Source organism: Anneissia japonica, unplaced genomic scaffold (assembly GCF_011630105.1).
Source record: "Anneissia japonica isolate Jap-2015-1 unplaced genomic scaffold, ASM1163010v1 scaffold1005_len2656397_cov198, whole genome shotgun sequence".
In the NCBI taxonomy this organism is placed as follows: domain Eukaryota; kingdom Metazoa; phylum Echinodermata; class Crinoidea; order Comatulida; family Comatulidae; genus Anneissia; species Anneissia japonica.
Window position 1 is genome coordinate 1526335 of NW_022683792.1, and position 23736 is coordinate 1550070.

General features: G+C 35.8%; 3 protein-coding genes across 10 annotated transcripts in view; 1 reads left to right on the top strand and 2 right to left on the bottom strand.

Moving 5' to 3' along the window:
- LOC117102136 overlaps positions 1-1728 on the bottom strand; it is a 32107-nt gene extending 30379 nt beyond the window's left edge. Inside the window, exon 1 of one of the 2 annotated variants that reach the window (XM_033242356.1) lies at positions 1479-1728. Coding sequence is in view for 1 of the 2 variants with exons in the window: in XM_033242341.1 (XP_033098232.1) it covers positions 841-896 (56 nt within the window). In the remaining variant the exon portion in view is untranslated. Of the gene's footprint in view, positions 1-840; positions 1417-1478 lie in introns of those variants that run through there. The other variant, XM_033242341.1, reaches the window with a different exon arrangement.
- LOC117102120 (A disintegrin and metalloproteinase with thrombospondin motifs 17-like) overlaps positions 1-22562 on the top strand; it is a 36121-nt gene extending 13559 nt beyond the window's left edge. The window contains exons 1-9 of one of the 2 annotated variants that reach the window (XM_033242324.1): positions 8362-8565; positions 9756-9893; positions 11332-11415; positions 12103-12221; positions 12637-12783; positions 13807-13947; positions 16593-16731; positions 17544-17645; positions 17856-22562. In XM_033242324.1, the coding sequence (XP_033098215.1) occupies positions 8497-8565; positions 9756-9893; positions 11332-11415; positions 12103-12221; positions 12637-12783; positions 13807-13947; positions 16593-16731; positions 17544-17645; positions 17856-18122 (1206 nt within the window). In that variant the 5' untranslated portion in view covers positions 8362-8496 and the 3' untranslated portion in view covers positions 18123-22562. Of the gene's footprint in view, positions 1-8361; positions 8566-9755; positions 9894-11331; positions 11416-12102; positions 12222-12636; positions 12784-13806; positions 13948-16592; positions 16732-17543; positions 17646-17855 lie in introns of those variants that run through there. The other variant, XM_033242332.1, reaches the window with a different exon arrangement.
- Positions 19225-23736, bottom strand: part of LOC117102070 (potassium channel subfamily T member 1-like) — a 64835-nt gene continuing 60323 nt past the window's right edge. For all 6 annotated transcript variants that reach the window (XM_033242296.1, XM_033242297.1, XM_033242314.1 and 3 more), the window contains one exon: positions 19225-23322. In XM_033242296.1, the coding sequence (XP_033098187.1) occupies positions 23184-23322 (139 nt within the window). In that variant the 3' untranslated portion in view covers positions 19225-23183. The remainder of the gene's footprint in view (positions 23323-23736) is intronic.

Below are 23736 nucleotides of genomic sequence, written 5' to 3' on the forward strand. Positions count from 1 at the left end.
GGAATGATATGAACATTTTAAAAGTATTTTATGGGAAAACACATTTACAAAAGCTATCCCTATGTAGGGGCCTACAGATCCATATGGTTACTTCCTTAGCGTCAGAGGAATCTAAATACACATCTCCCTGTTCCTGATGATTATTCATGAACGGCTTTTGTTTGTATATAGGCACAGATAAAGACAGATTTTAATTATTTCTGTAGCGCTTTAAACTCCAACACAAAAATAAAAAAACACATATTGAAGCAGATGCATACTGTATTTGGTTTATTTTTATAGGCATAATGACTGAATATGCAGCAAACTTAATTCCATTGAAATACATAACATGTATATATATATATTAATATATATACATAATAACATGTATATATATATATTAATATATATATATAAATATTTACATTGTTTGAAAAGCACACAGGGTGACACCAGGGTTTTATTTGGTTTGGGTGCAGGAACTAATAAACAAAAAATATGTCCACAAAATTACCCTAGAAGGGAATAAATTACTACTAATCATTGAATGGAGAACCTAATTAAACAATCTGAAACTGAACTGCATGATTTTATTAAGAGTTTGAGCGATATGGATAAAAAACAAAGAAGCATTGGACCACTAATTCATTATGAACTAAAGTATACAGACAAGAAAAGACTGAATGAATGCAAGAACGGATAAGAATGATTAATGGAATAGGTTTAACTTGGTCTTAACTTATGAGATACAAACATTACAACATTACTGTATACAATATAACCGACTGAACTTTTTGAATAAAGTGACACCCTTAATGACACATGTAATTGAAAACCTGCACAATATATTGTACTCACCGTCGGGGCTTAGCCCTCGTTGATGTCTCCCTCATTGACTTACTTCGAACATTCATTTTGGCAGATAGGCCTACACTCCACCACTCAGACTATTTGTGGCAAGTTATTTAACAAATTAATAGAACTAGATTTAATACACGTCTCCTGACAGGATAACAAGTCCTGCTTTTCTTAAATCTCAAGCATCGATGATCGCATCACTAGTTGAAGATTATATTTTCAGAAACAGTATATTCTTTACTTGTGTCGGTTTTACCTTATGCTACTCCATGCAATCAAGTGACGTGTACAGTAAGAAATGATTGTCCTTTAAGAAGCAACAATAAGCGAGGTAGAAATAAGAGGCAGCGATAATAGCTGTGAGCTGAAATATAGATTAGATGCGATCATCAACAGCCGAAGGAGATCACTGCCTCCTGCACGAATGATAAATTAATATATTTGAAACGAAATTTAGCGCGTGTACAATGAAAAGATAAGGCCGAAGCTCAGCCCACCTGAAGACGAAATATCATGGCTTCTATAAACTGACTTAAACTAGACATAGCAAATTTAACAAAATTCAAACGAATAATTATTCAAAAACACGGCGCCACCACAAAAGACATTTTTTTGGTTATAAAATAACTTTTTATTACCTTACGTGTCACTGGATTCGCTGCTGATAAATGCTGTTTGTATGGTAATGCAATCGTCAACAAAATTGCGCCCTCTAACAATAATTAATTTATTTAATGAAATTAATTGGCATCCAGGAAGCAATGATTTGACGAATATTATCTTCGTCACAATAATCAATATCTACCGTAACAGACGTAGACGTGGTTGGCATCTTTGTTTTTAGACCCTTGTCAACCTAGCTACCAACTATTATTAGAATCATCGCTAATATGCATTCAGTTTATTTTCGAAATGAATACATAGGCCTAAATATATTTCTCGAAATATTAATAAGTGACTTTATTGCATTTAATCGCTTGATGAACAACAGGTGTATATTTGCATAGACTATTCAAATACGCCTTTACAGTTTCGGTCGCTGAATACAGCTGCAAATTATAATGTACATTAAACCGTTTTCTTTACAAATACATGGATATGATAAGCTCGGCAATGACTCACAAGCAAGAACATATTACAAAAGGCGCCTTACCGATTATTGATAGCGAAGGAATTATTTCTCAATGCACAACCTTTTGGCAATCACATATTCTAAATACACAAAAATATATTTCAAACCTATGTCAGTAGAATGTTTGCAATTCTAATGTCACTGGCAAACAAATAGGCCTGAATGCCAACTGTTATTGAAAACTAAACCATTTAATACCGACTTGGACGGATTAAATTAAAAAAATACTGCTTAGTTACTTATATCATGGACCTGGTTATATTCGTTTTCTTTCTATTTACATTATTTTGAAGCGTTGGTGCCCTGTTCGACTTCTCTTAAACGTATCGTTTTATCGTTGGACGGATCCATAAACCATTTTCTACTCAAGTCAGTATTGGTACAGCCTAGAATAGCCTCATTCGGAACCTGGGCAGAAGAAAGAACAAAGATAAATAGCAAAAGGCAATGCTGTAAAAATTTAACAGAATCTCAAATGTTGAAGCTCATGTGATATTAACCTATATATGCTTTCTATGAGCTAAACGTCATAATATTTTGAGCGCGCATTTTACTTTTCCATGCTAATTGAAATATAAACATCCAGTTTCTGTCCTTATTGAGTCGTAATGCAAATAGACTGTACGAGAAGTAACACCGAATCCTATATGTAAAGGTAATAATTATGTTCAACAACAGTCTCTTTAATATCGTTAGAAAACTGAGAGTAGCTCTAGGCTAGGCTAATATGATTCTAGATAACTTCAGATTAATGTTGTCACATTATGGAGAATATTTACGAGCTTTACCACATTAACAATTCAAAATAAAATTTATGTCAAATTAATGTACCGGCAACCGCTAGAATAATGCCGCTCTCATGCACGATCAGACTAATTCGCTATACTTAAAGGAAAATAACATAATATCAATATTATGATGACTTGTTTGATGCATGATAATGCTGTCACGATAGTAACTCGTAACGCTCATTACCTAGTAACGATTGTAAATGCGCGACTACGCCGACGAATTTATTTCCGCTCTCTGTGAGCGCTTGACGATGCCAAGAGGCACCGACATATTGAGCGGATCCGTCACGCGTTCTCCATGGAGAATTGTGCGTCGGGCATGGATCCTATTATCGGCATATTTTTAAAGCCTGGTTTCCATAAAAATCGCTACACGCTATCGCCAACTCCTTTGGCGACGCTGATTGGTCAGTTGAATTAAGCTCGGTTTCCATAGAATCGCTCACTCTATTGGCGACAGCTCTCGGGAAGGTTAAACCTGGTTCAACTTTGCCGATTGCGTTGCAAAATGAATCTGGGTGCTAGCTGCCCTGACGCAATCGGGAAGGCATCCCGATTCGTCTGCAACGCAATTGGGAGGTTCAACCTTCTCGACAACTGTCGCCGATATGGTGAGCGATTCTATGGAAACCGAGCTTCAGCGAGCGTTCCTGATTCCGCCGGGGCAGCTACGCAGTGAATGATTGCAGTCAAAACGCTGTAGCGAATGTGTAACGATTCTATAGAAAAGGCCAACTCTGATAGCGTCGTACGGACGCAGCCCGACGCGATTCGTGAGAAATATAAATATTCTACGACACGACTGTCCCCGACACAAACCATCGCGTCTTCGTTTAACTGAAGCTCGGTTTCCATAGAATTGCTAGGCTAACGACATTCGCCGACAGTTGTCGGGAAGGTTTTACCGTTGCGTTGCAGACGAATCAGGGTGCATTGCTAGCTGCCCTGACATAATTGGGAAGGCACCCCGATTCATCTGCAACGCAATCACCAAAGTTGAACCAGGTTCAACCATCCCGACGACTGTCGGCGATTGTCGCCGATAGAGTGAGCGATTCAATAGAAACCGAGCTTCACATAGACTAGACGCGACAGCAATCGGCCTAACTTGTCGGGATGGGAACAATCGCGATGGTAAAAAGAAATCAACTTTTTACCAAGATAATTTAACAGACTATGGATGTTTATATATCTCTATTAACAGACACATAGGGCTATGGTGATAGATCCAATGACCGGGGTAAATGTGAAGCGCTTAGAGGCCTTGTAAAGGCATGAAGCGCTATATAAGAACGAAATATTATTATTATTGTTATTATAGTAATTTTATACGCTGACATAATATCCTCCAATTAATTAGCTGTAATACAGAACAGCACAAATTAATGTGATATATAACGCACTCATTTTGATTGCCTAATTACTTAATATTTATTATACATTTCATTGTGTAAACCTAGGATTAATATTCAATTAAATTGATATTTGCATACACCATACTCTTTGAAAACGCATAAACAGTATCGTTTGATTCTTTGCATAGACCCTCAATTTTGCTAGTAGGCTTAATAAATAATATTGAATACCGTAATGTTGAAAAAGAACCATTAGGCCTACGTGAGTTGTTAAGTTTTAAATTAAATTTCTAAGCTCTCTTAAGGTTTTTTTTTTTTTTTTATAGATTTTACAACATACAGTACTTTCCCCTCAAGGAAATAGATTTAGGCCTAACTGGGGGAATGCGTTGCTACGGTCACACTTGTCGATTACAATCATCACTGACGCCATGTTTGGAAACGACAACCATTTTTGTACCAATATCTGATTTTATTAGATTTTAGAATAATTAAACTTAATTTCAATTTATCCTAATTTTGGATCTATAGTGCCTATAAATTAGATATATTGAAAGTTTGTGTGAACTTTTTAATGATTTATTGAATGAAAGATACAGAAATTATCATTGAATACACAGAACCACCGACTTCAAAATACAATTCCTCAACCATAGCTCAAAATGGATCATAAATACGTGAATAAAAAAATGTAACTTTCTATACCAGGGTTCTGAGTTCAAATCCCGTGAAAATATTGGCTTAGGTCTTATCCAAAAACAGGTTTTAAACTTGGTTTCCATACAATCGCTACATGCTATCTCCGACAGCTTTCGATGATACTGATTGGTCGAATCGGGGAGAGACTTCTCGATTGCTTCGGGGACTGCTACGCAGTACAGCGATTGCACTAAAACACTGTAGTGATAGCGTACCATAGCAATCCCTATACAGTCTTTTCAATGCAATGCTTGCACTGCGTAGTCTCCGACGCAATCGGGTGCGCTCCCTCATTCAACTGACCAAATCAGCGTCGCCAAAGGAGTCAGCGATAGCGTGTAGCGATTCTTTTACGAAAACGAGGCTCTATGGAAATCAGGCTTATTTTTGTAAGTGCAATAACAATTTAATAAAATCGAACACACTATGCCTACTATAAATAATTTTCAAAACATATGTCGTTATCTTAATTTTCTATGATCTAAAGCCTGGTTTCAATAGAATCGTTTCACAGTCGATACAGCTTTTTCACTGCAATCCTTGCACTGCGTGTCCCCGACGTAATCGGCATAATAGGTTTATATATAGTAACGATTATATTTTTATAAAACATGCCTTTTCCATGGTTTGCACAACTTTATTGCATCTTCCCACCATTTCTGTCACGTCATTACCAGGGTGATTCCACAGCCTGTCTCTTATATCGGGGAAAAAAGCACAATTCGTCGGGGAGAAAAAAAATTATATGTATTTTTCTACATATTAGTGGACTCTAAAATAAGCCTTCCCAAATCGTCAAAATTTTCGGGCGCTTCGCCCCCCTGGACCATTTTCGAAAACTTTTAATCGAAGCTCGAACCACGCCCACTTTGCTTTCGTCGGAAAAGTGTGACCCCTCGTCGGGGGAATCTCCCCCCCCCTCGTCGGAGACCTCGCCCTCCCCCACCCCTGTCGGGCAAATCCTGGCGAAACCCATGGGGCTTAGGCCTCCTCCGCCACCCCAGCTGGCGCCGCCACTGCCTTTAGGGCCTACCAAGTGTTGGGAGAGACAATTGTAATTGTTTTATTTTAAATAATCTTGATTTACCAGGTTTAAACCCGAGACCTTCCGATTGGAAGGCGAGTAGCTAACTACCAACACTATACATCTCAATGCCTTCATTGGTAAAATACTCCACATTAACCGTTATTGGAAATATTATATTACCGTCGTTGTCACTTACTTCACAATGATGTATCCATCTTCTATAAACACCTTTTTCATATTATCTGTCAACGTGTCGTCGTTAGCAAATGAAAATTCTTTGGAGAAAATATTAATACGTTTTATATTATGAGATATTTCAATGATTATAAGGACAAGCCAATCGCACGGAGATTATGTAGACCATTAGTGATAATGATATATTATGTTACATATGGCTAGTCAAGTAATTACACACCTTCTTGAGATTAGGGAGTTTTCAGTGTATTTCGTAGAGGCCGGTCAATTAGCTATTTTTATACGATTTCATTAGCACGCAGATCCGTGCTGAAAGATGGTGCAGTTTTGTGCTCCCCTTGGATAGACCTTGTTGCTAAGGTCCCACAGAATGACAGCGTAAATGTACGTAAACGCGTGCGTTTGTGGGACAAAATCGTAGTCCTGGCCTTGTTTGATTGGTCAGTTGTTAAGTTTGGAAAGGTCCGTAAGTTTGTGTACACTTCAAATTAGTCGTTGCCAAATCAGTAACTGTGACGTGTACGATATTTTAGAAACTCCCTAGGATTGTTGAATGTTGGCCGTCTCATTTTTTCAGTGCTAAACCAATACCCACTCTGGGTAGAGGGAAACAACGTGAATAACGTAAACCATTTCCAGAACTACAGACCAATGAGTCGCAGCTCGGGTTGAAAGCAACTCCTTACCGCCTCAAACTTCCCTTCCAAACTCCAATTCTTTATAAACAACATAGGCCTACAATAGGCCTAGCAGTTGTCACATTGCAGTCTATGGTAATTGATAGGAAGGCCTCTGTACCAGCATGCTTACGTCGTACAAAAAATAATAGACAGCTTTCGCCGCACGACGTTAACCTTAACGTTAACAGATGATGTCATAATTTATTCATCTTGCGTTGCGGAGTACGTACATTTTAGGATTTTACGTGCTCGACGTACGTTAGTTATGGGTTTGCGCAAGCGTGTTTCGTTTTGTTTACAAAAAGGGGCGGAGCTATCGCGTTGCATGTTGGGTACTAACGTTAAAGTTAAGGTTAACATTGTGCGGCAAAAAACTACCTAATACGATGTGAAAAGAAAGGTTATACGTTTAAGCTCTTTCTACATGTTAACACATTATTATTAATATTAGTAGGCGTGTAACCAGCATTGAAATCACATCAGAAAATACAAGTGCAAAGTACAGTATGCTCAATTGCCACCAATGGATCGTAGGCACGGTTATTTTATTACCCCAATTCAAGCTGGTAAATAATTATAATGAATCTTGAGGTTACGTTACCTGTAGACATGATTATCAAATGAAGAAGCGTTCACCCAGAAAACATGTTACGGTACGTCTAGTAGATCGATTTAGATGTCATGCTAACCCAAGGACTTAAACATTTGAATGTCAATATCATTAATTCAATCCAGGGTAATGGGATGGATATGATATCATATCAAAGAAACACAAAGGTTAAACCATTCTCTAAATGGGCCTATTATTAGTCAACCTTAGAGTCAAAAGCAGATATAACATAACCGTAAAGGTCAGTTTAACCATTTTAAAGTTTTTCTAAAATTAGGCCTATTAATATGATAAAATGATGGATTTAACTTCTGGCCAGGTGTTTTCTTCTCTACAAATCTGGTTTACTTGGTCAAAATCAAAATCACGAGTCATTTCGTGGTTCGACGGCATGTAGGCATAGGGAGACACTTATTAGACTTATACACATCTAGATGTGTATAAGAGACAGGATTATGTAGACCATTAGTAATTGGAAGGGACAAAAGATGCAATACATTGCATTGTACACGATTTTAATGAGGATATGCCAAGGAATTACTTGACTTAGAACCATCATAATTTAATTACTCTGTAATATCATATGGATCGTGAAATATGTTATGTACGTAGTTCACTTTAAATGATTATTACTGACAAGGATACTATATTGAACTGTTCAGTCAGTTGTATGAAAGCGCCTGGGGCTAGTTCTTTGCCTTTATCTTTGTGGTCTAATGGGCATGATACTCGCCTTGGTAGCGAGAGGTTGCAGGTTCGAATCCCACTTTCTTTTATACAACTGAACAAAGGAACGTTTCTTTAAAGGCCTATGCTTGATACGATGATACGATTATAACATATTGTTTTATATATATATATATATATATATATATATATATAATTATTATTATCACAGGCATACTTTAATTCCTAATTACGTATAGCTATATTAAGTTCCACTTGTTGTTCACAGGAAAATCACACGTTTAAAAAAAACTCATTGAAGCTGAACAGTATTGTTCAGCAGTATTGTATATTGTTCAGTCAATGAAATGTGTTATTGTACACTTTACGATCCTGCTACACTGCAGAGAGAACACGGTTAGCCACTTCCATGGTTAAGTACTGGGCAGGGCGGACATTCGAAGCGTTACGGTGATCACATTAAATGTGTCCTGACTGCTTATGTATTGGTTAAGCATTGTGGCTCTCTATCTAATTTATGGTTCAGTAAGTGGGGTATCGGACAATCAGGTAGGCCTACATACTCATGTACTGGTTAGGGTTAGGGGCGTGGGCCGGTGTTGGTAATGATCGAGTGGGATCGAGTGTGCCGATCATCCATTTTCATCCAAGACGACGTTGCACCTGTACTAGGCCTGTCTGCTGATCATGCTACGGTAGGGGAAGGGGCTCTCATGTTACATGATCAGGCATCTTCCTCTTTCCGTAATAATACGATTATCTCTATGCCTATATAGTTTCATTGGCTGAGCTGTGTAGATTTAGACAGGCTATATGTATATGTATACATATATATATATATATGCTTAAAAAAATAGGCTTATATATACATTATATATATATAGGCTTAAAAAATAGGCTTATTTATATATATATATATATATATATATATATATATATATATACACACACATTAGGATAAATCATTTCAAGAAAGTACATGTAGTCCTACATATTAACAGCGTGCGTCTCATCCGAGATATTCATTTTGTACTTTATACACTGAGTACGGTACTTAGTACCGATACAGTTAACCGTTATCGGTGCGAGGAATAGCCTACCAATTACCATACTTCCTGTTTCCATTTTGTACGATTTCTTCCATTTCAACGACCTCGAATGTTGGATTGTTTCAGTTTTGATTTGGTCGAAGTACGTTAAAGTATGTTATTGTATACAAGTTAAGCACCAGTGCACGCTGCCGGTCTATGGAAGGCATCACCGCCAGAACTTCAAATGTGAAACGAACAACGTAGGGCCTACATTAAAAAAAAAACAAAAAAAAACAAAAAAAAAAACAACCCAATTACACAAACGAACAACGTATACTTACAAGGAAAGGCCTCATAAAAAAACAAACAAACAAACAAAAAAACTAACATATTTACAAGAATAACATAACACAGAAATCTGTGCAGAAATCAAATTCGACTTAGAAATACTTATTAGGTCTAACTAAGTTTAAATATTTTTAACAAAATCTGTAGAATGAATATTTTGTTATTGTTCAGTATCGTGTATAAGCATCATGTTTGGTTAAATTCAATATTTTAAAGTACGGCTGTGTTTTACGCAATGATGTTGATATATATAAAAATGTCTCTTATACACATCTAGATGTGTATAAGAGACAGTGTTGAAGATGTGTAAAGACATGCAGATTAAAAGTAATAACGATGTCCCCATGTATTGTTTTGCAGAATGTCGAGTCAAGATCTGCTTCAAAATTCGGAGATAAACATGAGAAATATATTGAATTATTCGTCGTAGTTGATTACTTGACGTTTAGTTACCATGGGGACAATACAGAAAAATACATCATAGATATGCTAAACACGGTACGCTAAACTACTTTTGATTTCCTACATTACACAATTTCCCCTGGTACACAATCATGTACAAGCTCCAGCATGATCTAAGCATATCCCTGCCTTTCTTTTCATTTGCTGCACACGTTTTTTTTCCGTATTAGGATATTAAGATATCTCTATTCATGGAGGTATCTCTATCAATAGAGATATCTTAGTTTTAAATAGAGATATCTCTATTTTAAATAGAGATATCTCTATTTTAAATAGAGATATCTCTATTAATAGAGATAGGATCTCTATTAATACAAATATCTCTATTAATTAGAGATATCTCTATTTCAAGTACAGATAGACCTATCTCTATTTTAAATAGAGATATCTTTGTTTTAAATAGAAACTAGCATATACCCGTATTCCGCACTGTCTTGAATGAATGGGAAAGGTGGCCTCCGCATGGTGTTGAATGAGTGGGGAAAGGTGGCGATGTATATAGTTGGATGGGAGGAATTGGCGGATTTGAGAGGGAGCCAAAGGTCCTGACACCCCACCACCCGGCAAAAAAAAAAAAAAAAAAAAAAAAATCATAAAAAAATATAAATAAATAAATAAAAAGAATTCAATGCCTGTGAACTGAAATTTCATATAGAAATCAAAATTTTCCCGGGGAAGACCCTGACCCCAAATTTCAAATTTTTCCCGGATGTATGTGTAGTAAATCTGCTTTCTGTTTGAATTGCGGTGTTGTGGTATTGTTTCTGAATATATTGTGGGATTGTAACATGCATTATTAGATCAGATGCGTAGCACAATGACGTCACGACAGTTATGAGGTTTGGACGTAATCAGCAAGAAAATGTGTTAATTTTGCCAAAAAAAAAAAAAACACATGTAGGATAACAAATTCGAGTCCTAATGTAGCGGATGTCCGTCCAGTTGGTGGTAGGTATAACATGTGTGAAAAATCATAATTATACTTGATATACTTTTGGAGATATTTGGTGGACAGAGAAAAACACAAAACGTTATTTTAGTAGTATAGAGAGAGAGAGAACTAAGATATCTCTATTTACGATTAAATGACAACTTGGCTCGCCACAGTCTTCTATGACTTCTCCGTAGTTTTCCTTTAAATATCAAATACTGTACTAGTGTTGTATTGGCATACCGACAGTGCGAGATGAATTGCCTCCAATCAGATTCGAACTTTCTTGAACGCACTTTTCAATCTGTCATTACTGTGCTCCGTCCAATCGTTTTTCCACATCCTCCTCCACTATGTACTCTTTACGGTGCTTCCATCTGGAATATTTTCTAAATAATAAATCCATGCCTTGTGATGTGATTATTATTTGCAAATTTCTATTTACTTTTTACTTAATGGTTGAATATACTTTTATTAAATAATTGAATGTTTTGTCGTTTTGAATTATACCGGTGTATGTTTGAAATGGAATATTATTGACAGGCGGCAAGGTTTTGGAATGACTCTACACTAGAAGTGAACATTGGCCTACTCCTGACGGGAATAGAAATATTAAGAGAGCCAGATGTGAGTACCATTAAAATAATTATACCAATAATAACGATAATAACAACAACGATAATATTTCATAAAAATATAATTATGGTGATAATGATGGTAATAAGACCAGGCAAGCAAGCGACGACGTAGGCCTTATAAACAGTACTACCGTGTAATGCATGGACAACTACCGATGAAGCGCGTGAGTACAATAACTTGCTATAGCATTATGCCTATATTCCACTGTATTTCTACACCATCTAATATTTGCCATCGTGCACAAATAATAATTTTACTCAGGCTGACATTGGTGAGATCGACGAAAATACTCCCAGATGTACGCATATTTAATTTGAGGAGTAGGTCTAACTGTATAATAATGAACTGATGATAAATGCATAAAATGTACACAAAATGAAAATATGCAATCAAACAAACAAACAATATGCAATCAAGCAGGCGTCCTTGCTATCATTTTATTACATATGCCATTGTATGCTATGTTATAAGTCTGGGTCTATGCTACTCGTTTTAGCAATATTATATATATATATATCTATATAACATATATATACATATATATGATATGAAAGAGATGTTGCTTATCAAACCGTTATAGCATTATTTCTCACAGCATTGTTTGTTTTGCAGTAACACATCTAGATGTGTATAAGAGAATACATATATATATATATACATTTTATTTTATTTTAGCCATTGATAAGCAACGATGAAGATGCTAACACCATTTTGATGGACTTTAGACTCTGGTTGTCAAGTGACCACAGTCCATACTCAGATCTTAATTTTGATGTTGCAATACTTATTACAAGGTAAGGAAACATTAACCTGTGAAAACGATGTTCTCTATCAATTATGGCTGGCAATATTACTGAGTCTGCCTGTTTGACGTCATTATTGTAATCGTGCGCATAATCTTCATTAATTTTACATCGCTTCAATATCACTTTAGACCTACTCACCAGTCAACCTTATCTGACTCCTCCCTAATCATCCCTTATCCATCAGCAACTACACTCACTCCCTCCCCATCCGCACTGGTTAATTCTCCTTCGCATCCGCCTATTTAATGAAAGAGTTATCTATCTTGATCTCCCTAAAGCCGATATAATCCGACATGTAAAGAACCAGCTAGCAATTGACGACGACACGACGTGCCTGTAGAACTGAATTAAACGTAATGAATAATGGCCGACAATAATAATAGTGTATTCTACACTCTTACAGACAGGACATTCATATCGATACAAACTACGAGGCCACGGGCAAAGGGTTCGTCGGCGGAGTATGTATAGAAGGCATGAAGATGGCAATAGTGGAAGACGATAGCCCAATGGGGCTAGCAATGTCAATAGCACATGAACTTGGTCACCTGTAAGCACTGCATTTTACTAAATACAATTTGTAAAACTGTAGACTGACTGATATGTAATAAGTATATTAAGTATTTTAAAACTAAAAATGTTTACAAAACTAGAGATTTGCCTGAAGGTTATACTCTCGCAGTGGCGTATCTAGAAGTCTGGAAGGGGGGGGGGGTGCTGATGGGGAAGGAGCGCGAAGGTGAAGTGGGGAGGGATCGATGATCAGTTGAGGGGCGCTAACTCGAAAAATAAGGTGATTTTAGGTGATTTTCTAACTATACTTGACCGTAACATTTTTTAGTGTGAGAGATTGGGGAGGGGGATTAGTTAACTATTATTGACCACGTAAGTACACATTTCAATGTACATCACATTTATATCCCAATTGAAAATGTTAACATCCTGAGCTTTCGTTCTCTGATTGGATATAATATAGACGAGCCTAATAACCGTTAGTGCGTGTGAATATCGCATGGTCGTCATCACCTGCTACACGCCAGGTTGTTATTTACATAGAAGATATTAACCTAAACGATTTCAGTTTATACTTTGAATCCTAACATCAATTTAAGTTGTCTTATGAGATCGATTTAAATTATATTTAAATTTTCAAATTGAGTCTCGATAAAACGAGGTTATAAATCAACTGATATATGAGTCTATATAGACATGCAATTATGTCCAGCCCTGCTGGACGAATCTCATTTGGGGTGGCGCCAGCGGGGGCCCGTTGGCGAGAGCTGCCCCCCCCCCCCGTCGGGGAGAAGAAGCACAATTCGTCGTGGGGAAAAAAAGTTATGTATGTATTTTCTACATCTTAGTAGCCTCTAAATCGATTAAATAAGCCTTTGAAACCCCTAAATTGTTTTCATCGGGGAAATCTGAACCCTCGTCGGGGGCATTGGCCCCCGTCGGGGACCCCCCCCCCCCGGCGGGAAAATCATGGCGCCACCCCTGCATTTGTTAAATTCTTAAATAATTTGTTCCAAGAAGAAGTCCGAATGAACCGATATATTGTCAAATGATTCTCTAGGCTGGGGATGTACCACGATTACCAATACAGCGATCCGCTATGTCCCGACAAGACATTCCTAATGTCGGGATTTACAGTCGGGGGACCGAAGTCAATGCAATGGTCAAGTTGTAGCAGCGAAGCGGTACAGAGATTTGTAAAGTAAGTGAGAGAAATATAAAATTAGTTGGAGTGAAGTAATCTCAGGGGTAAATTTTCCTATTTTACTTCCTGTATATGTTATTTAAGACACAGGAATTAGACTGCAGCGGCATTCGAGAAATAAGGTACACAATACGCCCACTCCTCCATGATCAGACGTAGGCCTAATATTGAATCTTGTATTACCAACTACTATAAACAATATGTGTTAGTTAATTAATCACTTTAAATTGCGTATGTTAGACCTCTGTCCACACCATCAAATTGTATGTCACAAATTTGTGTGATGTGCCCATATATGGGCATGATAATCTTCTTCTTCTTCTTCTTCTTATCGAGTCACTACGTAGCATGTGTGTATGATCTAGCCTACGTAGTGTGGTAGAAGGATTCGCAGGTAGGATGGATACCAGACATGGGCCGCGGCATAAACGCTCCTTCTGTGGCCTGATGGGCATGATGATGTCATATTACCCAAATATGCGCATATCACATTTTTTATCACATACAATTTGATAGTGTTTTTGGACCCCATAGGAAATAAATCAACTTTAGTTGATTTTAATGGGTCGTCCATGCATCCATTCTCCGTTTTTACTGGCAATTTTTATCTGTTTTTTGTATGTCTTTGTTTTGTAAAGTGTTGCATTTGAATGGATGCTAAATAAATAAACAAATAAAAGTGTGGACCTGTGCGAACAGAGCTGAATTATAATATTGCGGTTTTTTTTGTATGACATGTAAAGCATGTATGTTCCTGTCAATTTACCGTAAATGCTCGAATAAGCGCCGCGGCGCTTATAAAATTGTCGGAGGCTTCAGTGCGGCGCTTATTTGAGAGCGGAGCTTAGGCCTATTCGAGAGCGGCGCTTATAAAAACAAACGTGGCCGGACGTTTCACCGACAGACATTTGGCCGACAGACATTGGGCCTACAGACTATCGACCGAAATACCATTTCGCCGAATGCCAGTTCGCCGACAGGACGATTCGCCGACAGCCAATTTGCCGACAGCCAATTTGCCGAGACAATTCGCCGACATTTTGTCGTGGCCGGACGTTTCACCGATAGACATTTGGCCGACAGACATTCGACCTACAGACTATCGACCGAAATACCATTTCGCCGAATGCCAGTTTGGCGACAGGACGTTTCACCGACAGCCAATTTGTCGACAGACATTTGGCCTAGACTATTGACCGAAATACCATTGGCCGACACGAAATTTTGCCGACACCACATTTCGCCGAATGCCAGTTTACCGACAGGGCGATTCGCCGACATTTTTTGTGAACATGTTAATGGATGGATGTGTCACAAGTGGCATATTTAGATGATTTATTTTTCGGTTACGTGTCCAAAACCTTTCTAGTACCGGTACCGAATATTGTGCACAGCTTACAGATATCAAATGTTAAATTATGTTTTGAGCATTAAATTTGAAACTTCTACACTGTGATAGAGCTAAAAGTTCATGATAATAATTGGTAGGCCACTGTTTAAATCGTGAAATAATTATTCTATTCTAGTAACGTATTACTATTCTTTATAATAATGGAAGGGCCGTAATAATCTGGGGAAAGTATATTGTGTACATTTCATTTTTTCCTTAAATTTGCAGTAAATTCACACCTGGTATCTTCTATCCTGTCTTACTTTTTATAGCAATTTATACCAATTTAAAAAAAAGCTCTTTATATTGGTTTAATTATTACAGTCGCTTATGATTTTCTTAGTAATATTTAATAAAAATATACATGAACGTGTGTTTATTATAGACCTGTATTTAATATTTTTGACAGAATCTTGTTGCATGTTTAACATATTGAAAGTGTGTCTGCATGTATGAATAACTAGTCGGCGAATTCGATTTCGGCGAATTCCGGTGTCGGTGAATGTTCTTTCGGTCAAGTGTCTGTTGGCAAACTGGCATTCGGCGAAATGTCCTAGTACGACGAAGAATCATCAATCACATCACAAAAATAAATTGTCGGCGAAATGTCTGTCGGCGAATTGGTTGTCGGCGAAATGTCTGTCGACGAATTGGTTGTCGGCGAATTTGCTGTCGGCGAATCGTCCAGTCGGCGAATTCGATTTCGGCGAATTCCGGTGTCGGTGAATTTTCTTGCCCTAGTACCAAAAACAAATTGGCGAGGCGCTTTCCATGCCCGTTCCCATGTTACCTATTTCACGTATTCCCGTAGACTATCATAGGTCTTATCATCATAAATAAACGTTTATAAAGATATGCTTGTCTTCATTGTATTATTTGTTCATTTTTACACCGTGTCATTGTATTTAAAACCCTGTTTCTCAAAGTGTTTCTACACACAGCGTAATATAATTATACTCTCGACTAAGCGTCGCGGCGCTTATTCGGAAGCGGCGCTTAACGAAAAAAAAATCACGATTGGTGCAGCGCTTATTCGAGAGCGGCGCTTATTCGAGCATTTACGGTAGCTAAAATTTTAACATCTTCCAGCGCCGGTGACAAATCAGTATTTTTTTTTTGCTTTAATATGCGCTTTAAAAATGTGTATTATTTATTTAGGCCTATTTATTATTATTTAAAGAGGTACGAATTTCTATCGGTATATTAATTTTAAAAAGTCATTGTTTTTTTTTTGTTTTTTTAAACGGAACAGGGGCCGTACAACAAATTGTTTAAATACTCATGGCAGAGGTGAGATACTGATTGGGGACCACTCAGTAGGGGTAAGGTACAATGCAGAGTTCCAATGTACGATGCTACGGAGAGAAAAGTCGTTTGGATGTAATCAGAAGGTAAGCCCATTAACCAGAGGATCCACTAAACAACTAAAACAAAAAGACAGTAACTCCGAAAAGAGACAGAGACATTTTGAGATTAAACGTTTCAAACTATTTGATAATTTTCAAGAATACTGATGAGAAAATCTCTTATTTACATAAACACATTATAATTTATACAATAGATGGCCAATGGTCAACGACTCTGATAATAATGAAATCGAATCTACATGATTGAGAAACACATTACGGTATAATGAGGTTAAGTCATAGATTTAACCATTGTGCTTGCCCTAGTTCAAGAGATATATTAGTGATGTATCTGTGTTAAGCTACAGTGATGCTGTTACAACGAGACTGTTTTGAAAAGACAACAGTTTATCTGATAAATCGGATCAGACTAAACCAACAAAATAATAACAGTGATAATAAAAAGTAAAAAAATAATTGGAAAATTTCTAACTAGTGAAATATTTATGTAGGCCTATGGTTAGTTTTTTTTTAGTACGCTCGTTTTGAGCTGAAACTGTTCAAGTGAGATTTATAACAGGTACTGCAAATATTTGGAGATTTCAGTTTCGGAGGGTGCGAAACGTAAACTTAAGCAATATCAATCAATATTTGAATTGTTTACTTTGTTTTTCAAAGTTATTAACGTTTAATTGAAAATTATAATGAGAAAACATATTCTTGCGATTAACAGTTAAAATAATACAAAAGTTCGCGGCATTGATTAGGACGCGCCACTCTACTTCCATCCTTCCAATTCGTTAAGTTATCTTGTACTTTGTTTATTGCGTATTTTCTCCTGGTCTTTTTGTTGATAGGATGCGTGCAGTGACCTATCCTGCTCAACGTCGAATCCGAGGGCTTCTTGTGTGAGTGTTAACAGACCACCCCTTGATGGTACTTGGTGTGGTGAGGACTCGGTGAGATATGTTCATGATATACCGTTTTTACTAGCAAAATATTGGCGTGTAAATAAAACCAATATTAAAGTGCAGCAGTTCCCTTGTGATTTGATAGGCGGCGCACGTCCAGTGCGTGCTAACAAAACGATATCAGCACCTGAGCGTGATTGTTTATTAATACTGTATTTCCAATAATTATAATATTATCAAACATGTTCTAATTCACAGTGGTGCCAACAGGGTCTTTGTGTAAAGCACCCAATCAACGTCGAGCAACATGCTAACAACCAAAACAAGAATATAAAACGATTTGGGGTCGGTGCTTCCTCTAGCGACAACGCCGCATATCTTTTCTTGCATGTATCATTGAAAGTTTCTTTATTGCTGGTTTTAGTGATTGTTTTAAAAATAGTTTTGAAAACTCTTAGATTCTGTTCCAGCTACCTGCTAGGCCTACACAAGGCCAGACATGGAAAACAAATATGGTCTGTATGATAATAACAGTAATACGTTGACTTACCAATATTTTAAGCCCAGATACACTATGTATCTTATTTATTCTGCTATGTATTATTATTATTATTATTATTATTATTGTTATTATTATTATTATTATTATATATCGTATTGTCTCCACCTCGGTCTGTGACGTAACTGACGTGCAATGAAAATACTGTATAAAGGAATGAATGCTTAAAAATTAGCACTTAAAAAAACAATTCACCAAATATAAATGTTTATCACATTTTGAAAAGGGTAAATAGGTCATTTAAAAAAGGTTAGGTAAGTTTTTTTTAAAATGTAAATAAAACCATTAAAGTTATGATACATTCCGTTAGTTTTAGTCTTAATTGTGATGTCTCGGGCTGCTTGGTGTTGGATGCCATAACCTAGGCATAAACGTGGACAAAACCGAATACTTGTTTCTATTGTTCAGGTGTAAAATACGATACATTTTAAGTAATTTTTACTTTTGAAAACAAGAACACAGCGATGTTATTTTATTTATAACATAATTTTCAAATAAATAAAGTTGATGCAACGTTACGTTAAAGTTATTTTCTGACATAACTTAACCACAACGTTCACAACTATCGAAAATGTTTTAATAAGGTTTTGTTTTTGCTGGATCATCGGAACTAAAAATATCTTCAAATTGTTTAAATGGGGGAAAATACAACCTACTGTTGGCCAGTACCTGGTAACTGCACCGGTCATTTCAAGACAGGCGCGCTCCAAATTTGGACCTAATGGGAAGGAATTACTAAGTAATACTATCGTATAAATAAACTCCCGTATGTGCATGGGCAGTCGGAGGATCTTCCCCGGCATGTGAACATAATGACAGTAAGTGGAGCAAAATGGAAAGTTGTTGGAATCGAACCAGTGACATTCGACCTTATGATAGATCATATGGAGGAATTAGTTTAGATACATCTCGCACGACGTCGCACGACGCCACAGGCGTAATGGTGATCACAAGAGATAACCTACTGAATGGAAGTGTTTACTAGCCTATATCAGGTACTTGCAGTAAATTGATGCAAGTAAATTGTATTTCTTTTTTATATACTAACAGTAATAAACACTTTAAATATAGTTTGACCACGAGTGGTATGATAATTTAATGAAATAAATCACATATATCAAATTTTGAGCTACAGAAATTAAAGTACCAAGTACATTTACGAAAGCTGTTTGCTAGCATTTTTCTTATAAATAAAAAACACATTACACATTTATGCTGTCAAACACAGGTAATTTGAACATCTTTGGTGCAATTACTTTGAAGCAAACTGTGTCACGTTCAATAAATTCAAAAACGGAATACTTATAAATAAACAATATAATTCCAACTATATTTCATCTCAAATTGAGTTGTAAGCAACGATCACAATTACAAATTATGTGACGATACATATGATGAATATCGTGGTAGCTCATACAATTTTCTAGAATACACAACAGGCAAGGTTTCCAAATTCGAATATGAATACAAGACCATTATGAGTAATCTCTCAGATTACTAAAATTGCACTTTATGAAAACGCCCTCTGGTGGCAATATATTCCTCAAAACGATGCATCTCAAAATCGACGTTTAAAATATTTTCAGTTTCCCTTATTTCTACAAGACTATGAAATGTATATATAATCATAAGCCCGTAAGTCTTTTACAGGCCTATACTATATCACAATATTAACTGGTATTGGTGATATATCTTAACATTTTAAGTAGTAATTAATTAATCAACTAGAGCATATCCATCGCACTGGGATACAGTAACTCAAATTAAAATGACCCACTGCACATGATTCGTTAGTCCACTGACTCCGTTCAAAATGTTCACCAGTTATGCAAAAGTTTGCCCTTGTGGTAATTAATTAGTCTGAATTATTCGTTACATATGTAATAATCTGTACCTTAAAACTTTTTTTTTCCAAATATAACATCACAATTGACCGTTGCCAGTCCAACAATAGGCCTACTAGGACATTAGTGACCAAGTGTATACTCAGATACATTCTTCGGAGTATAAACGTTAATTTTATGTTACTTAAACCCAATCAATGCGTCTGTTAATACTAGACGCCATACCAGAATAACAGTTTTCTCTTGAGTGAAATTTTCAAAAAACTGTTAAGTGTTAATTTTCAGTGAGAGTTTTAATCTCCTAAGTACATTAAAAAATCTAATAAATAAAGTAACATTTACATCTCAAGTTATAAAATTATTTGTACAAAAAGTTGCAAAATACCCAATTCCTTGGTCTCAGATTTAACTTGTCAAAAATCAAGTCATCAACCAATGGAGTTCCCACCAGCACCTTGACCAATTAAGTGCGGCAATCGTATATAAACTCTATAGCACCATGCGAAAATCCTCCCGATAAATCTGAATTTTGAATACATAAAGGAAATGACAGCAGAATCCTGCAGCTATCAAAAACTAACGATTAATCAACAAAAGATATTCTAGATCTACTTTCAACAAGTTTCAAAATCCAAGTACTGCAAAGCACATACAAAATCATTATTCAATGATGATCGACGCACATCTGTCGGGTTCCTCAGTATATGTGTATGTAAACATCCAAATAACCAAGATCAACCCGTCAACCTATTGACGAATCAAGTATATGTCACCATCAAACAAATGATGATGGTTTATTATGTTCTGCAAATTACTACTGCGACTATAGTAGTAATAAGACTAAAATGGTGAATATCTCAGAACGTCATTATCGTGATCATCATGACATCATAACCATAATCATCGCCTGCGACAGGTAGTAGGCCTATTATTACTCTATGAAACATGCTCAGTAGAACAATATTAATTTCAGTGACGAAATATTAATTCTACAGATTCAAGTTTCAGCAAGAACTGTTTGGAAAGGCAACATGCTTGATGAAAGCATGTGACAGAGAGTTGTAAGTGGTTTGGCTTCCAAATGTATGGTCGCCAGTCCTAACACTGGTCACGCTACTTACGTCTTTGTTCAAGGCACTTTATCTAGCTTCCCTCTCCCAAGCCAGGAGATAAAAATGGGTACCTGCATGATGTAAAACATTGAGTAATGCAGCAATTTAAGATTGCACATCAGCATACTGTGACCAGGGTAACACATTATAAATGTTGGTAGGAAAAAGAAATAAAAGTTCCATTTAAAAGTTCCCTTTAAGATATTAACCTAAAGTATCATCACCATTAACATTATCCCCATCATCCATATAAAATCATCCATTATGTTTGCTTTCAATTGTTGACCTTAGAATAAAATTAGGAAGCTAGTTAATCACATTCTAAAATATATCTCTATTACTCAAACAATATGAGATTCAGATAAATTTCTTTGCATAAAATGATTATATAAATATTTCATTTTACATTTTCAAGGCAAAACGGAAGAAATGAGAGAAATAGCCTAAAGATATATAACAGAGAAAGACATGAAATAACGTTTTTGATTATGATAATCATAATATCAATATATCATAACATGGGAATGCATTTGCAAGTATATACATATATTTTACTAAAGAGATAATGACACATTTAGATATATTATATACACATTCTAATTCTGTAATACTTTTTTCCATACCCTCAACATTAATTTCTATACCAATTTTGAAAAAGAAACACAGAAACACCTTTCATTCATTTCAAATGAATACCTGCACTTCTCAGTTCAACTGAGACTTTCTAGCTTTGTCCACACTATCAAATTTTATTTGACAAAAAACTGTTGTATGCCCATATATAGTCATGATGTGCCTATATATGGTCATGATGTGCCTATATATGGTCATGATGTGCCCATATATAGTCATGATGTGCCTATATATGGTCATGTGATGTCATCATGACCATATTTAGTCATGTCACATTTTTTTGTCAAATAAAATTTGATAGTCTGGACAGGGCTTTAATGTTTATACAACTTCTAGTGAAAGAAAGCACCAGATTACTACTTTTAAAAAATGTAGAAAATATTGCATTTGCATAATCTTCATAGATATACAAAAAAAAAAAACTCTTCCTATAAGCAGAAATCTGAATAAATACTGGTTATGCAAGTTAATCAACCAACATTTCTTAAAAATTAATTGATTTCATTTTACCATGATAAGAATCTTAATTTTAACAAATTTATCTGTATAGTTTATATGCATCACTGTAAACGAAAAGCGAAATTCTTGAATGTATTATATGTCAATCATTAAACATTTCATAATTTCAATTCATATATTTTAAAAATTTCTATATATTGATTTTCTGAAAGATTAATTGCACCTATAAATCTTCTATAGAATATCAAAATACAAATTAAATACACTATAATATGCTTTGGGCAAATAAAGAGTAAGACAATTGTAAAATATGGCACATTAAATTGACATTAGTAATAAATGTTATCCTCTGAGTTGGAAACACATTTGTTACTCTGTCCAGATTATCAAACTGTATCTTGCCCATATATAGTCATGATGTACCTATATATGGTCATGATGTGATGTCATCATGACCATATATAGGCATGTCATGTTTCTGCCAAATGTCAATAGTCTGCTGGACAGGGCCTGTATATGAACAAACGATTCTTTGTGTTCACATTATATGTGATTATTACTTTGACTATCTGTATATTATGAAACTAATATCAGATAATCAATGTAAACTTTGCCAAACTGAAAACTATTATTGTGGTAGACTTCAATATTCTGTAACATTACTTGATCCCTTCCTGTAAAAAGCACATTCATGATTCATCAGTCTCATGTGTGTATAATATGTATACACTCTATGTAACTTGTGGATTTTTCATACTTAATTGTTTCATTATTCATATTTTATTGTATTAGATTATGACAAAATATCATACCTTAACATTTTACTTTCTCCTATCTTATAGCAAATCTCTTAATTTTCATAAAATGATCAAAACTCAAAACAAGCCACATCAGTAGGTTATACATCGTCATTATATTTGTAATTAGCAAAAAATACAAAAATTCTTCTTGTAACAGTAAAATTGTGTACCACTGGCCACTATAACTTTGTGTCGACATTACTTCCCTGAGGCTCTGCTCGGAATCTTTGGTGAGTTGTTTTTCTCCGACTGCTGAACTTGCGTCGTGGTGGCATCGGGGACGGTGTCTTTGGGCCTCCAGCTGGCTTGATTAGGTATCTTGTTAAGAAAAGAAAACAATCATTATTTCTCAGGTTTAATAATTGTACATAATAGTATTATTGTCAGTCTTATTGTATAATCCAAAACCAACTATATGGGATCTAAACTAATCTCTGGTCACAATATTAATCATCTATGAAACACAAACTCAGCTCCATGAGGGAGTATCCCACAATGTTGCACATCATAATATTGGTGTTTAAACCTACCCACTAATACTGCTGAAAGCAAAAAGTTAGAGTTGTTAAGATGCCTTGCTCAAGACTGGGGCATAAACATTGAACCTTTCAATTAGATGCCAACAAATCCTTGGGTGTATGATTGTCTTCTGAATAGATTGGAACTTTTTAAAGGATTAAGTTTGCTGTTTGGCTACATGTATATGTATATATATATATGTATGTATGTATA